We start from the raw sequence: 15,157 nt of genomic DNA, 5'->3' as shown, positions 1-15,157 counted from the left end.
TTTGTGATCATTATTTTAGACAGAAAAGAGATTACCACTTTTTTGGGAAATTTTTTCTACTTTTATGATATTGAAAAAATGAATTTCTAATTTTTTATTAGTCAAACATCTAAAATAATGTTAAACCCTTATTAGTTAATTGCACACACTACACCAACTAGGGATAAGTGCTTTGGGTTAAAAAATATTTTAAAAAAAAATTGTAGTACTAATTAGAACTTTTAGGATGTGTGGAATTGTCAGTGGTGGCTGTATATTTTTTTTTAAGGACAAAGATTATGTAAGTGGAATATTATAAATTAGAGGTCACGTGTATACAGTATTTCTTAACCAAATTTGTGAGGTAGTGATTGTGATCTACTAGTTATAAACTAATCAAATCGATCGACGTGAACAGTGATAGGATGATTGAAATTTTTGTATCTTTTATTTAAAAATTACGAATTGAAATATTGAGTATAAAATTTTATTTATTAAAATTACTGTATAAATATTAAATATCGGATGAAATTTTCGTACGACAACAAAAAAAAAAAAAAGTAATAGACTACTCTTAATAATGTTTGACCTAAACAACCTTTTTTATCCCAATAAATTATATAAATGTGGACCATTTTTTCTTTTTTCAACTTTCTTGGGAGTACCAAGTATGGAAAAAGTAAAATGGAAGGGGAAAAACTTATCCATAATTAGTGATAAATTTGAGGTGATAATAGTGATTATTTTTCATATAATAAGTATAATAATCCATGTAGAAGCACACATTATGTATTATTTGAGTTGCTATAAATAAATTTACCAAATGTGGGAGGGAATATAAACATATAATTATATAAAAATTTGAATTACTGACATTTGTTACTTCAAACGAATCTTTAAAGATGATCAAAAAAATGAATATTTTGCTTCAAATCTTGTTACAGAGCATCTTATGTGGTGTCAAATTAACAAAGAAGTATTTGTTGTAACACTTGTCAAAGAGAAGGAAAAACAATATAATTCACATCCTTTTAGAGTCATTATTAAAGATCGTCGATATTTGTTGAAAGTAAATAAATATAAATATTGCTCTCACGCCGTCACACGTATTTAGACTATAACAAACAAATATACAGATTTTCTAATCCAAGAAAAGACAAAAGGACATGAATTTCTTCCCCTAACAAACTTAATTAGTCAGACAGTTAATGAACGATATTATTTTTTTCAACAAACAAATTTATTTTAATCTAATAGGACAAACATATGTCTTGTATTTACCTGAAATAGCAATAATTTTAAAAAATTACAATATGTAACGAAAAATTGGAGTTTATTTGTTTGCTTGGAGCTGTATCTATTCATATTATATCAATGTTAGACTCCAATACATAGTGAATCGATAAATATATCGCGAAGTTCTTTAAAATAAATTAGATAATTACTCGAACAATCGCTCTGATTGGTAATTAGAGCTCAAAGCCCAAATTATACTGGAGTCCACTTATTCACTGTGAGCTCAATTTAGGCCCATTAAACCAATGAAGCCCAATAAACTCAAATTATATAAAGCCCAAATTAGACTGGCCCATGAGATATAACATTTCATTTTCTGCACTAAATCTTAACTTCTATTCAGTTTCAATTGGAAATGAAGCAAAGAAGAAACCTCACTCTAATTTTGTAAGCAAATCCTTAAACATTCAATATTTGAATTTATTTTTTCTTCTTACATTTACTATAATGTCTGATAAAGATTCAATAAATGCAGTTATTTAGAGACTTTTGTTGATAAAATACAATTTTTCCTAACCTAAACCTATTCTTGATGAATAAAGTTTGAATTTTTTTGTCCATTTTTTCAGTCAAGAAAACAATTTTGTGTGTTGAAATTTGATTAGCCAAGAATTGGTTTCTCACAACAACAAACGGGGTCTGGAGAGGGTAGAGTATACACAGACCTTACCATTATTCTCCGAGTCACGGAGGTAGTTTTCGAGGCTTAAGAATTGGTTTTCTCACAACAACAAACGGGGGTTTGGGGAGTGTAGAGTGTACACAGACGTTACCACTATTCTCTGAGCCAGAGAGGCTGTTTTCGAGGCTGAAGAATTGGTTTTTCTTGAATTTTAGTAGTATGAAGGTGTCATTGTTGTACACAGCTAAAACAGCCTATAGGTTCTTGAGCTCCAAAGCTACATGGGGGTGTCAAGTTAGTGCAAAGAGTAAGGCAAAAAGTTGTAGAAGTGAACTCATAGGTACAAAAAAACCTAAAGTGAAGTTAACTGAGCAGCAAAATCAAATCTTGGAAGCAATTTCAAATGGAAATTCTGTTTTCATTACTGGGTCAGCAGGGACCGGAAAAACCTATTTACTTCAGCATATAATCACTAAACTTAGGAAAATTCATGGGAAATCTCGGGTTTTTGTTACAGCTTCAACTGGGGTTGCTGCTTGTTCCCTCAATGGGCAAACCCTTCATTCTTTTGCTGGAATTGGACTTGGTGATGCTAGTTTTGTGGATTTGCTATCAAGGGTTTCGTTGGATAAGAGAGCATATCGAAGATGGAATAAAGTTAGGGCTTTGGTTATCGATGAGATTAGTATGGTTAGTGGTGAGGTTTTCGACAATCTTGAGTTCATTGCAAGGAGCATTAGAAGTGAAGAACTTGGCTGTGAGGAGAAGATTTGGGGTGGGATACAATTAGTTGTGAGTGGAGACTTTTTTCAGCTTCCACCAGTAATTAATAAGAAGGGACAACAGAAGGAATTTGCTTTTGAAGCTGATTGTTGGAATGCTAGTTTTGACGAACAAATAGAACTGAAAACTATCTTTAGGCAGTCTGATGCTCAGCTAATAAAACTGCTGCAGGGGATTAGGAAAGGGAAGTATGATTCGGAGGATTTGAAGTTATTGGATCAATGTTGCTCAAAGGTGGAGCCAGATTCTTCAGCTGTTCAGCTCTACCCACGGATTGAAGATGTGAGTAGAGTGAACGCTGAGAGACTTGACTGTTTAGATGAGGTACTGTTCAATTATCAAGCTCTCGACAGTGGTAAAGATCCTTGGAAGAAGCAGCTTAAGAATGGAATTGCACCTGAGCTGCTCAAATTGTGTGTAGGATCTCGGGTTCTGTTGACGAAGAACATTGATGTTGTTGGTGGACTTGTGAACGGTGCTACTGGTACAATCTTAGATTTTGCTTTTGTTCAAGATACTCATAAATTATATGACCATGAGATTTCTGATATTTGCGGAAATGGTAACCTGCTACCTGTTGTTAGATTTGATTCTGGCCAAGAACTGATGATTGGTGTAGAAAGATGGTATGTAATGGAGGGAGATGAAGCTGTTGCAATGCGAAAGCAAATTCCACTCATATTAGCTTGGGCTCTAAGCATTCACAAGTGTCAAGGGATGACTCTGAACAACCTCCATACAGACCTCTACCGTGTTTTTGGCTTTGGGATGGTATATGTTGCTCTTTCGCGTGTTAAAAGCTTGGATGGCCTTAATCTAGTCAATTTCAATCCGTCAAAGATCAAGGCAAACCCAAAGGTTTTGCAATTCTATGAAAGATTGTCTGCTGAGAAAGATGAACAAAAGGAAGACAGTGTAACTGATGATATCTAAATTTGGTAGTCTCTGATGTAAACCTCGAGTAACGGTAGTACAACTCGGGGAAGTTCCTTTGATGATCTTAAGCTAGATATGTGTGTGGAACGACATATACGGGTCTTTTAAAGTAGAAACAAATCTATTCAGAGCAATCCCGGAAGACGTAACAAAGATACAACTTTGGTCATTCAAACCAGGGCATTGAGTTCATCATTTCCTCCAGGTAACAGATTTGTTTGCCAAGCACCAGCACCTTAAAATTTACCGAAAATTTGAGAATCTTCTGCCTATTACATAAACTTTATAAGATGCAATGTCCTTATTTCTAGATTGTCACTTGAATCCCAGGAACACGCGAAGTATCTTAGTTATGTAAAGACAGGTTCTTGTAGAGGAATGGATATACCCCTTCTTTACGAAACCTACAGAGGTGCGTTCTCCTACGTGTATCAACATATTTCTGTATATCTTATTAGTATCAATGGTCATTCAGCTATAGGAAGGTTTCTTGATTCATGACAACCTACTGTACTCTGGATTGAGACTTTTTTATAACCAACTGGATATTTCAGATGAAATATTTTAGTGGTCTAACATGTTTTATCGCCAAGCTCGTTCATCGGAGCTTGATGAGCTCAGGTACTAATAGCTGAAATGCAGTTGTTTGATATGGCTCTTGGTACGTCAAGTGTAAAGCATGTGAACATAAAACATTTATATGATAACGATAGAACTTGGAGTAAATAAGATTGTTTACTAGCTATTGCGTAGGAACAGGATTTAGCCGCACGATTTGGAGTATATGAGATTGTTTAGCGTAGGAGCGGGATTTACCTTGTGTGACTGTTGGTTACCTTTGTCATGAAAAAAGAAAACAGACTGGACTGGTCCATTTTCCATGTTGACATTTGTAATTGTGTTTTTTGATTTTTAAGAATTGCAATTAAAGATAAGTGGACATGCAATGGCCTCATTAACCAAATAAAAACGAAGTTCATCAAAATTATCAAACTTCAAGATGAACTCTTTGCTTTTAAAAAATGATTTAAGTCTCAAAATTTCACGTGTTGAAAATCTTACTGGAAAATCACCAAAGTTTGAGGTATGTCGAAAGACACAATCTAGGGATATTTCACTATATTTTTAGAATTCAACAAGTTCTTCTAATATATAATTAGGAGTTAGAAACTAAGATCCACCGAAAAAAACCAGCAATATAGATAGAAGAACTAGAATATTATAAATAATAGGTAATGGCTACCATGATATTGTCCTCTTCAACCTTCATTATTTGATATGGATTAATGGAATCTCAATAAAGAAAAATTAGCCGTTTGTATTAAAGACCACAGTTAATCAAGACTATTAAGGACATTCAATAGCTATTTAAGTATGAAAATTAAGATTGTCGACATATTTTCAAAAGTGAGTCATATTGTAGAATCAATTATTTGTTAGAATTTGTTTATGGGAAGAAATAACTAACCACTTAAAATATTAAAATAAATATATTAAAAAGTTAAAAATTAACTCTCAAAATTTCATGTATTATATATAGGTATTGGTATTTGTTTAAAAATTATATTATTTATGGCACATAAATTAAAGTAATGAAATGCTTTCAATACTAAAATAATATGATGATGGGTCCCACCTCCCACACTTTTTGACTTGAAAATACAACGTTCCAAAAACATGAGTTAGCCGTTTTAGCAGTGAGAGAAAAAGCTCCATTGATGTAACTCTAAAAAAAAACTTCTCCCAATTACCTCAACCGCACCCTAATTTTGCAGAATTAGGCTCCGAGAAATCAACTTGAATTCTCATCCATGGCGGATTTCTCTTTTCTTTCTGATAGCGACAATGAAAAAGCGGTAGAAGAGCTTCTATCACAAGCAATGGATCAATCTGTTCTTGAACAAGTTGCTGCCATTAATTGCTCTGGTTTTACTGACTCTGTACTCCCCACTCAGCTCGAAACTCGTTTTCGGAAACTCAAATCCCTTCCTGCTGCTCCGGCAACTTCCAAACCCTCCGCTGTCGCAAGAAATTCCAGGAGTTTCGGTTCCTCGGAGTTCCCTAAAACGAAGAAAATTGATGATGAAAATGAGAAAATTGAAGGAAGTCCAGTTGAGGAGAAAGGTTCTAAGGTGAAATTGGAAGATGAGTTTGTTGAAAAACAGAGGAAATCAACGTCAATTGAAAATGATGTTTTCTCAAAAATCACAAATGGGAAAAGAGGGAAAAGATCTTCTTCACCTGGGCCAATATCATCTCCATCGGATTCTACTAAGGATTGTTCGTCTCCGCCAGTGAAAACTGGGTGTTTTTGGTGTTCACCTAAGAAGGGGTTTAGTAAAAAGGGGAAAGAGAATAAGGGTGTGAGTATGGAGCTGAAATGGGGGAAGGATGATGAGTTATTATCGGACTTGAGTATATTCTCATCGAAAAATCAAGAGAAGTTGATGAAGAAAGCTATGGTGGAGCAAGAGAAGATTAACAGAGAAGCTGAGAAGATTGTTAAGTGGGCAAAACAAGCATCTGCTAGGATGGATGTTTCTAGCATTGAAGATGAACTAAGTGATGAGGACACTTTCAAATGAATGTAAGAATTTCTTTTATGCTGCTTTACTAGTAAACTTCATAAAATGCTGCTTTAGTTTGTAACTTGAATCCTAAGAACAACTATGTAAAGATGGGTTTTTTGTAAAAGGCTATTGATATTTCTAAATGTGTTTTGATTTAAGAAATGCAATTAAAGATAAGTTGACATGCAATTGCTGCATATATATATAACCAAATAAAAAAAAAAGAAATTCCATCATAATTCACTACTCTGAAAAATAAGAAATTTTTCATTCTAGATAAAAAAGTGTTTGCTAAAATTTGTACAGCAATGGAAGCCATAGTCAAAAGTATTGACATTTAATCCTAAATAGAGGACATCAATGGAAGCCATAGTCAACCTCTCTCCAAACCATAGTCGCCCAAAAGAAAGAAAAAAGAAGATGAAATAAACGTTGGAAAGCATATACGATAAGAATTAATCGATCAAAAATGTCGCTGCAATGCAAGCACATCTCATCAGAAGGTTGGGCGAGACTAGTGACTCTTTGAATTCGAATGATCAAACTTCAAGATGGCCTTCAGTTTCTGAAAAAAATTAAGTGCCCATGCCTGCAAGTAACACAATTAGAGGCTGAGAAAGAGGTCATGAAGCTCACACACTGTACAAAAACTTGTGAAGAAAGCCAAGTTGACTACATTGGGCACTGATTGAAGTCAAAATATATTGTGTGTTCATTCAAAGATGATTTAAAAGAAGGTGGGCTTGGCGCAATGATAAGTGGTGTACTGCAACCACAAAGTCATTGTTTCAAGCTGTGGAAACAACTTCTTACTGAAATGCCAAGTAGTAAGATTGTGTACATATACCCAATATGGTCCAGCCCTTCCCCAGACCCATAAGTATTGAGAGGCTAGCGCACGAGACTATCCTTTTGTTTCATATGTAGTTTAAGACAGTACAAACACAACATTCCTCATTTGTTACAATAATAAACACGACAGTAAGAATGAACAGATAGGCAAGTGTTGATAATCAATTTCCTTAGAGAGACTATGGAAGGAATGTTGCAGGAATTTTCTTCACTTTTTGTTCCAAAGTTCCTCCCACAACAGAGGGTTTAAAGGCCAAACCTGAATATGTATTTGTTTGTACTTCTTCTACTAGCTTATAAATACTTTTTTCTCTTCATGTAGCTATAAATTAATAAAACAAAGACATTTGCGGCTATTCTTTCCTCCAAGCTTCCTTTTATTTTATTTTTCATTTTTTTGCTTTCGTGCAGCTATAAGAGATCATTGATTAAAAAAAGAATAACTGACGCTAAGGTGGAATAAATCAACGAAGCCGAATAACCAAGCTGAACTGGAATCCGGTATTCAGGAGTAAATTTCAGAATTTTGGTAAACGGTACTACATAATAGACAAGTACCTAATTTTATCAGCCTTTGAGCACGAACATCAATTCACCAGTACTGCCAATAAGGACATTCTATAGCTCAGAGTATTGAAGGAATGCTCTTAACCAGTGCCTCCTTTCTCCTTTTTAATGCTACACTTCGTCTTTAAGTATACAGGAAGAGTGAGTAAACTCCTTGTATTAATGAAAGAATTCTATGCTTCAGGGAAACAACTCAAGAACAAATTTTCATGCTTCAGGCAAACAATTCAGGAACAATTGTCAAAGCTGGTTACCTACATCCTTAATCTGAGTTTCAGATCTAGTCTCTAAACTTTTCATGCTTTTGGATTGCAAAAGAATCTCAATCTTAATTTTGGACTTAGCTACTTTTCGAGATTTATACAGCCAAGCCGACTCCACCTTCAATACATAATTACCGAATTACTGAAGCAGAATTTACCATACCGAAGCTTGATTTATTATATATGACCGGACTTTGGAAATACCGAACTGAAGGGAGTCGGGAGAGAGAGATTGTACCTTCCAACGTCTTCTATGCAAAAGAATACGGTTGATTTCTTCCAACCTGATAATTATTCGCTGAAAAGTCGGTCTTTTTGATGGTTGCTCCTCCCAGCAATCCTCAATTAACCTGTTGAAATAATCACTTTAAATACTATTAAAGGGAACCGAAAGAAGCACAGGGACTTACTCTCTCAATCCATGAGCATATAACTTTTGTGAAGCTTTAAAGGGAGGGCGTTCATTTGCAACATATGCTTTGGCCACCTCAATTTCCTGCTTCGTGGAAAATGGTGGACAGCCTTCAATCATCTGTGGAACAGAAAGCATATTAAGGTGTATACATATTTAAATTACCCGACGGCCCTCTTAAATAGTAAGGGATTTACAAACATGCTGGAACAGTCAAGGTGTTCCGAGTGAATTAATAAGGTAGAATAAGCATAAATTTGCAAGAAATAAGAATAGGAGACAGTAGATGGCAATGCAATCTTTTTAGAAACAACTAACATCGACTGCAAAATATGGAGGACCCCGTTGCCTTTTTACTCCATGAGATGACCTCTAGAATGCATACATACCAACCTATTGGTGGCTATCAGTCTGATATCATGCCCATTAGCACGCATTACACTCAAAGTTCAGTTAAATAAAGTAAAAAACTTAAAATATCTACGAAGCAAGAAGTGATAACTAACATTTTTTCTTCCAGAAAGGGCACAACTGGAGATCCTTTTTAAGTAGCTTATGCATGAGAGAAAAGTTTTAAGAATTAGAAGAGCTTACCTCTTGCAATATCAAAGCAAATGAGAAAACATCCACCTTGGTATCATACTCCTCATGCTTAAGAACTTCTGGAGCAACATATCTCCCTGTAAACCAAGAGGTCAATTCAACTTGTTATTCTCATATACTAAAACGTAATATCACACCAATTTCCTTGTTAAAAACATGCATATAAAGACCCATAATTCTACAATGATTAAATAGGAGTGCTATCAACTAAAATTTGAGGCAACCAGTACTTATGCATATTCTTTTTCTAAAATAACTTGCTAGTTCTCCTCTTTAAACTCTATTGCCAAATGTTCAAGAGAATAATTCTTTTGATGAACAAAAAAAAAATCAAGATACTCCTATCCCAAATCCTAGAGTTTCATTCACTAGCACAACCATTTAAGTGTCAAAACGTGAACGGTTTAGTATTTGCTGGCAAAAAAATTCAAGGACCATACAAACACTTTGTCACTTTCAGTTTCAAATAAAAAATTCAACGACCATATGATGAAGCTTAGAAAGGAAACAGAGGTGAAAATTTGCTTCATCAAAATTATAAGGAAAAGTAGAACCATGAGACTTGAGCTTAAAGCCATTGTTCGTATACGCTTTGCATAAAGAAAAAAGGAACAAAATATAAGAGTAACAAAAAAGTGACAACAAAGTAACAGCAACAAATCATTAGAGTGAATATATTTCTTCAACCGCGGAAAATGCTGGGATACACTCACATGAATCCTCTTGACGCGCCAATGGTCTAACTTCCCTGACAGTTTTGGTAAATTTCATCAGCTTACTAAGTCCAAAATCTGCAACTTTCAGAAGTCCAGAATCATCCCGTAATATGTTTCTGTCATTTCACTCAGAAATTAAAAGTTTTCCATACATTTGTCAGGCTTCAGCCACTAAAGAACAAACAAAGCACGAGACTGGCCACGGGTAAACAGTCAGGAAGACTATAATAACATACTCGGGCTCCAGGTCTCGATGAATTATTGCTTCAGGTTTATTCTCATGCAAGTAGTTTATTCCTCTGCAAAATGTATACAAATATGACCATATGAGACATAAAGGCGCAACTATAAGAAAGATAAATTCAGGTTTCTCAACATATTTATGTACACAGCTTCTTCTGCAACTGATCATGAAGCTGAGCAACTACTATGCTTTCTATGAAGATATAATCATTATGGAACCCCAAAGTCCAGCACAGTACTTTGTTGAGATCAACAAAGTTGAAAAATTTATAACCCAATGGTGAAAAAACACAAATGCATGAAGAGGTACAAAATGAATGTTACAATTCTAAATTGTACATAGAATTGAAGAGACTAGTTGGTGTTCCTGTAGTAATGGGCCACTTATCAACAGACACCTTAGGCAAATTCAAGCACCAGGTGAACAGCATGCATGCAAAACTAATAAGATTCTCAAGTGAAAATTTGAGGAAATCAGCCAGTAACTGACCTTGCAATATCCAGTGCAAACTTCACAGCCATTATTGGCTTTAATGCACCTTTCCGTTTCAGGAATGCACGAAGATCTCCCTGAATAAGAACAGAATCAATGGTATACTTTAAATCTGCAGGGACTTCAAAGGCTTTCTCAACGACTTTAATGAATTTAATTGACATAAATAATGGGGAATATTTCCTTTGATCAACAAACAAAACAGAACCACGTCTTCAATGATGAAATAATATGCGTGATTTGTAAAGTCGTTAACGCCCTTGTATTGAGTACTTTGTTGATACTTAACCATCAATTATACTATTTTGATGCATGGTCGTTCTTGATTTCGACGTTGTGATAATTTCAAATAGTTTAAGTACAATAAGTCCTTGATTTTGTGACATCATAGCAAAGTTCTGGAGATAACTCCAGGAAGTGGTGAGTTGTTCTTTTAAATCAGAAGTACCTTAGACAGATACTCTGTGACGATCATCATTGGGCTACTCTGTGTCACAGCACCAAGAAACTGGACTACATTTGGGTGGCGTATCTTCTGTACTAAGGCAAGCTCATCCCCAAATGCCTTGCTGAAAAACAGTTAGAAAATAAAGAGAAGAGTCTTTAGTAATTTTTTATGAATTGTCAAATGAGGAATGTTCTAATTCTAACATCACAGATAGTCTATGACCAACCCACACTTTATCTTCGTCGGTGAATAATTCTTCACCAAGTTTCTTAACAGCAACCTCAGTTCCACGCCACAGAGCAACACAATACGTACCCTACAATCATTTAATATGATATGAAAATATATTGCAGTATTGAAAGTTCATCTACTTTTATCCCAGATACATAGCAACAGACAAGAAGTTAGAAATAACAGGTAGGATTAAAGCAAACAGTTGCCAGAAACAAATACAATAATAACAGCAGATACTTCATTCAACCCCAAATTCTTGATCTACTTACCTGTAGCCTACCTCACAAATACTTTCCCTCTTCAAAATGTTAAGGTAAATATAGTTTAATTTTCACTTTATGTTATCTTAAAGTTGAACTAGCGTCTTGCTTCTAGCTATCCCACGTCTTCAAATTTCCAAACTATCATTTTAAACCTTCTCATCTGAATGCCCCAGCTAGTCAAAATTAGGTCATATATGTTGCGATGGATGAATAACATTTGGAATGGGTAAATAATGAAACCTAAACAAAAATATATGTTGTATATTCGTGGCAGGTTGATCAACTAAGATAACTAAAGAGGAAACAGAGCTTGGCAATAAACTTGAAAAACATGCCAGTATACTTGTTACCAAAGGCAAGCATCCATTCTGAAAAATCAGCAGACATCTAATGCAATAACACAACACAAATAACAAAAGAATAAAGTGAGCAATGATCAAATAAGCATAATTATCAAGTCAAAGAGAAATAAGTTGTTACCTTTGTTATGTTTACACTATTACTAAAATCAAGTTCTCTTGGATCAATTTCATACTCTGGAATTTCACGAACATTTTCTACATGCATGGGAGCCACCTAAAGTAAAAAGTAAAACAGATAAGGTAAATGGTTATGCCATATTACCATAGGGCACTTCGATCGTACAATCTAGTTGTCGAGACATACCGCAGGTTTCGCTCCATGTACTTCCAAAAGCTTGACCACATCATTATTCTTGTAATATATTGCATCTGCAAGAGGCTATTTAATCATACTTTGTCACTTCACTGCATTACTGTGAGAAGCCAAAAATAGACCCAAAGATAACCACACATATGTTCCACTCTGTAGACATCAGTGTACAACTTGGAGTCTAACTCAGTTCACAAAGCATCACTATACTAATGATTAAACACTATTAAGAATTCATAAATTTTCTCCAGAAACAGACCTACTCCTTTGTCTAAATTTGTTAAAACACTCTTCTCATTTGGAAACCAAGATAATTGGAACATCTCTTTCCCATACAGCTTTCAAGAGTCAAATATTAATAAGCTAAAAATAAATAAATAAACTCTGATGTGATATATCAAACTAATTTTTCATCAATTAATATTTTTGGTGTTATTAAGATAACATGCAAGTCATATTAACCTTCACATTGGCTTATTTTTGCTTAGAAGCATTTCTTAATAGCTCAACCAACGAGCACAATCTATCCAAGAGAATATTTAACAAGGTATACAAGGCCATTGCACCCAATTCCACGTTTTCCTGCGCACCAACACACCCTAACTATACAAAAAATAGGGCATTACCTGAGTTAAATATAAGCAAAAAATCCGTAATTCCATTTCCAAATGACTAAGAGTCTAAGACGGTTTGAAAAGTTGAATACTAGACTGGAACGAAAATGCTGGTAAATCACTTATCGAATCAGGATTGATGAAAGGGCATGGAAGTATTCCCAAAATATCATTAGCCAAAAACTGCGTTTGAGCTGCTAGTTTGACCAGCTTTTAGACGTATATACAAGTTAGTCATATCTAATTACAGAGTAAAAATGAAGTATACCGTACTGCCCCATTGATCCATGGAATCCACCTGAGCGCCATTTTTAAGCAGAAAATCAACAACATCAGCGTAACCCTGGCAAGCGGCAATATGCAACGCAGTCCGTCCATCTATATCCCTGTAGTTCACACTGGTACCGGAGTCCAAAAGTTCCTCCATACCTTCCAAATCACCGTCATTAGTCATGTACATTAACCTCAAACCGGAATCCATACCTTCATCGACTCCATGGCCGGCGGTAACTGAGTCGTCTGAAACGCCGTCTTTCTCCGGCGCCAGAGATGATTGTCTACCCAGCGGAAACCTTGACTGCGACTTTGACTCCATAGTGAAAAACTTCAACTGTTTACGCAATTATGGTATGAGTAATCGAAGAATTCGAGACGATTCTAGAACAATCTATCTGAAACGAATCAACTAAGAACGAATGAGAAGCAAAGGTGGATACTATGAGTTGGAATTTTCGTTGAGAAGCATAAAGGAAAACGTATAAGAATAAGACAAATGCTTTTTTATTTTTATTTTTTTGTAATACAAATGCTTTTATTTTAAAGTGCTAAAGTTCAACAAGGCCCTACATTATTCAATTTAAATAAGGGCTATTGTCTTTTGAAAACAATGACAAAATCAATCTTTTATGATTTGCTATACATTAATCTACACTTTATTGTATTATATATTATTGTAGAGATTAAATTTAGAAATGTTTTTGATCTTTGAAATTTTATTTATTTATGAAATATCTTTAAAATTTAGCTTGTTTATATTATTTTCATTTGAGAAAATATTAATTTATATCATTATTTGTTGACTGAAATGATATAATGAGCCAAATTTTTAACGGACGATATAAACGAATTTTTAAGATAAACATAGTCAGACTTTTAAGTTTATCGATGATTTTTATTTAGACACTTCAATCATAATTTTGATTAAGGATTTGAATGTATGATAATGTACTTTACATTTTCGGCTCAAATTTTTAGGAACGCTCATTGTAGTAGTGAGTTTATTAATTGGGTGTGGTTTAATTAATAATGGGCGAATAGTAGATTGGTTAATAAATTATATTAATAAGTTAAATTATAACAAATAGTTGAGCGTCGTGTATTAAAAAATATTTAAATAGTTTAAATTCAAAATCGCTAAATAAGTGGTTAATTTTAAACAAATGGTGGATGAAAAGGGTTTTTTTGAACTAATAGATGGATGAAAATGATATTTTGAAGCTAATATGTGGATGAAAAGTAATTTTAAAAATATTTTTAGAACCCTTTTTTATTAATATTTGACAAATTTTAGAAAATAAAATTATTTAATCATATATTTATACTTACCTTCAAATATGAGGGATCATTTGTGATAAAATTTGAATCATGTACTTTTATCTGGAGTTAATATTGAAAACCTCTTTTAAATAAGTTCATAATTTTTCAATTTGATGATTAAATTATGAGACGTAATATGTTAATATTAATTATAATTTGTGTTATTTTATATCTTAATTTATACCGACAAAAAATATAGAAACTAATTTTAATCTATTTATGATATTAATTACAATATTATAAGAATATGTATGAATTATCTATTAGAGAAAAGTACCAAATAATTAAACTGTGGAGAGATTGAGTGGAAAAATGATACTTCCCATTAGAATATTAGAAAATAATAGTGCAAAAAATATTAAATGGACTATTTCAAATCTTATATATAATTTTATTACGATTTAACACGTTAAATTATGAAATTATCAAGTGTAGTATAGTAACGAACACTAATTAGATCATTTTTATTATGATTTTTTTTTCTAAAATCATCATTATTTTTTCTCAAACCCAGTATCTCAATAACTAGTTGTGAAGATTCGCATACATAAGTTTATTTTTATTTTTAAGATTAGAAATATTGTAGTTTAAGGAAGTTAATATACATATACCTTTTGATCAATTAGCGCGGTATAATTTATTGTACCATTATATTTTATTTGAATTAAAATTATATATATACTATCATCACATTATCTTTTTAACTTATTATTGCATGTAATTTTTTTATTTCAAAATTGTAATTTTAACTTTTTACAAAAAAAAAACTATATATGGACATTTTAAAGTATTTTCTTTGATACTAACAATTATTTGCCCATCTACTTAAAATCTTTATTTTTATCCCTAACAATATTTGCCATTAGATTGTTGTATCTCAAAATATCTTTATTACTCTAGTTACTTATTCAATATTCTATCGCGTTATTTATTTTATGATAAAGTCTTTTATTATGAAAATTTTAAAATTTATTATAAGGTAAATTTTTAAGTTG

General features: G+C 33.3%; 3 protein-coding genes across 8 annotated transcripts; 2 read left to right on the top strand and 1 right to left on the bottom strand.

The window, feature by feature from the left end:
* Positions 1–1,591: 1,591 nt before the first annotated feature.
* LOC107026575 (ATP-dependent DNA helicase PIF1-like) lies at positions 1,592–4,551 on the top strand. 3 transcript variants are annotated; one of them, XR_001457597.2, is made up of 3 exons: positions 1,592–1,662; positions 1,845–3,821; positions 3,947–4,551. XR_001457597.2 is itself a non-coding variant. In XM_015227592.2 (2 exons), exon 2 carries the CDS (start codon positions 2,117–2,119, stop codon positions 3,611–3,613), a length of 1,497 nt encoding a protein of 498 aa, XP_015083078.1. In that variant the 5' UTR covers positions 1,592–1,662; positions 1,845–2,116; the 3' UTR covers positions 3,614–4,551. The 3 variants fall into 3 exon arrangements, 1 of the variants encoding a protein (XP_015083078.1); XR_001457598.2 differs by having other exon boundaries at positions 3,928–4,551; XM_015227592.2 differs by having other exon boundaries at positions 1,845–4,551.
* LOC107026578 lies at positions 3,937–7,871 on the top strand. 2 transcript variants are annotated; one of them, XM_015227597.2, is made up of 2 exons: positions 3,937–4,028; positions 5,392–6,329. In XM_015227597.2, exon 2 carries the CDS (start codon positions 5,428–5,430, stop codon positions 6,199–6,201), a length of 774 nt encoding a protein of 257 aa, XP_015083083.1. In that variant the 5' UTR covers positions 3,937–4,028; positions 5,392–5,427; the 3' UTR covers positions 6,202–6,329. The 2 variants fall into 2 exon arrangements, with proteins under 2 accessions (XP_015083083.1, XP_015083082.1); XM_015227596.2 differs by lacking the exon at positions 3,937–4,028 and adding an exon at positions 7,450–7,871 and having other exon boundaries at positions 5,187–6,203.
* LOC107026576 (integrin-linked protein kinase 1) lies at positions 6,436–13,317 on the bottom strand. Of its 3 annotated transcripts, XR_003579433.1 has the most exons (13): positions 12,835–13,317; positions 11,947–12,021; positions 11,761–11,856; positions 11,014–11,099; positions 10,784–10,904; positions 10,333–10,412; positions 9,836–9,898; positions 9,597–9,715; positions 8,875–8,960; positions 8,279–8,400; positions 8,107–8,218; positions 7,597–7,727; positions 6,436–6,775 (listed from the first exon to the last, which is right to left on the bottom strand). XR_003579433.1 is itself a non-coding variant. In XM_015227594.2 (12 exons), exons 1-12 carry the CDS (start codon positions 13,159–13,161, stop codon positions 6,701–6,703), a joined length of 1,362 nt encoding a protein of 453 aa, XP_015083080.1. In that variant the 5' UTR covers positions 13,162–13,316; the 3' UTR covers positions 6,436–6,700. The 3 variants fall into 3 exon arrangements, 2 of the variants coding, with proteins under 2 accessions (XP_015083080.1, XP_015083079.1); XM_015227594.2 differs by lacking the exon at positions 7,597–7,727 and having other exon boundaries at positions 12,835–13,316; XM_015227593.2 differs by lacking the exons at positions 6,436–6,775; positions 7,597–7,727 and having other exon boundaries at positions 8,006–8,218.
* Between the last annotated feature and the right edge of the window lie 1,840 nt (positions 13,318–15,157).

This window comes from Solanum pennellii, chromosome 7 (assembly GCF_001406875.1).
Source record: "Solanum pennellii chromosome 7, SPENNV200".
Lineage (NCBI taxonomy): Eukaryota > Viridiplantae > Streptophyta > Magnoliopsida > Solanales > Solanaceae > Solanum > Solanum pennellii.
This window is presented reverse-complemented; position numbering and strand designations above follow the sequence as displayed.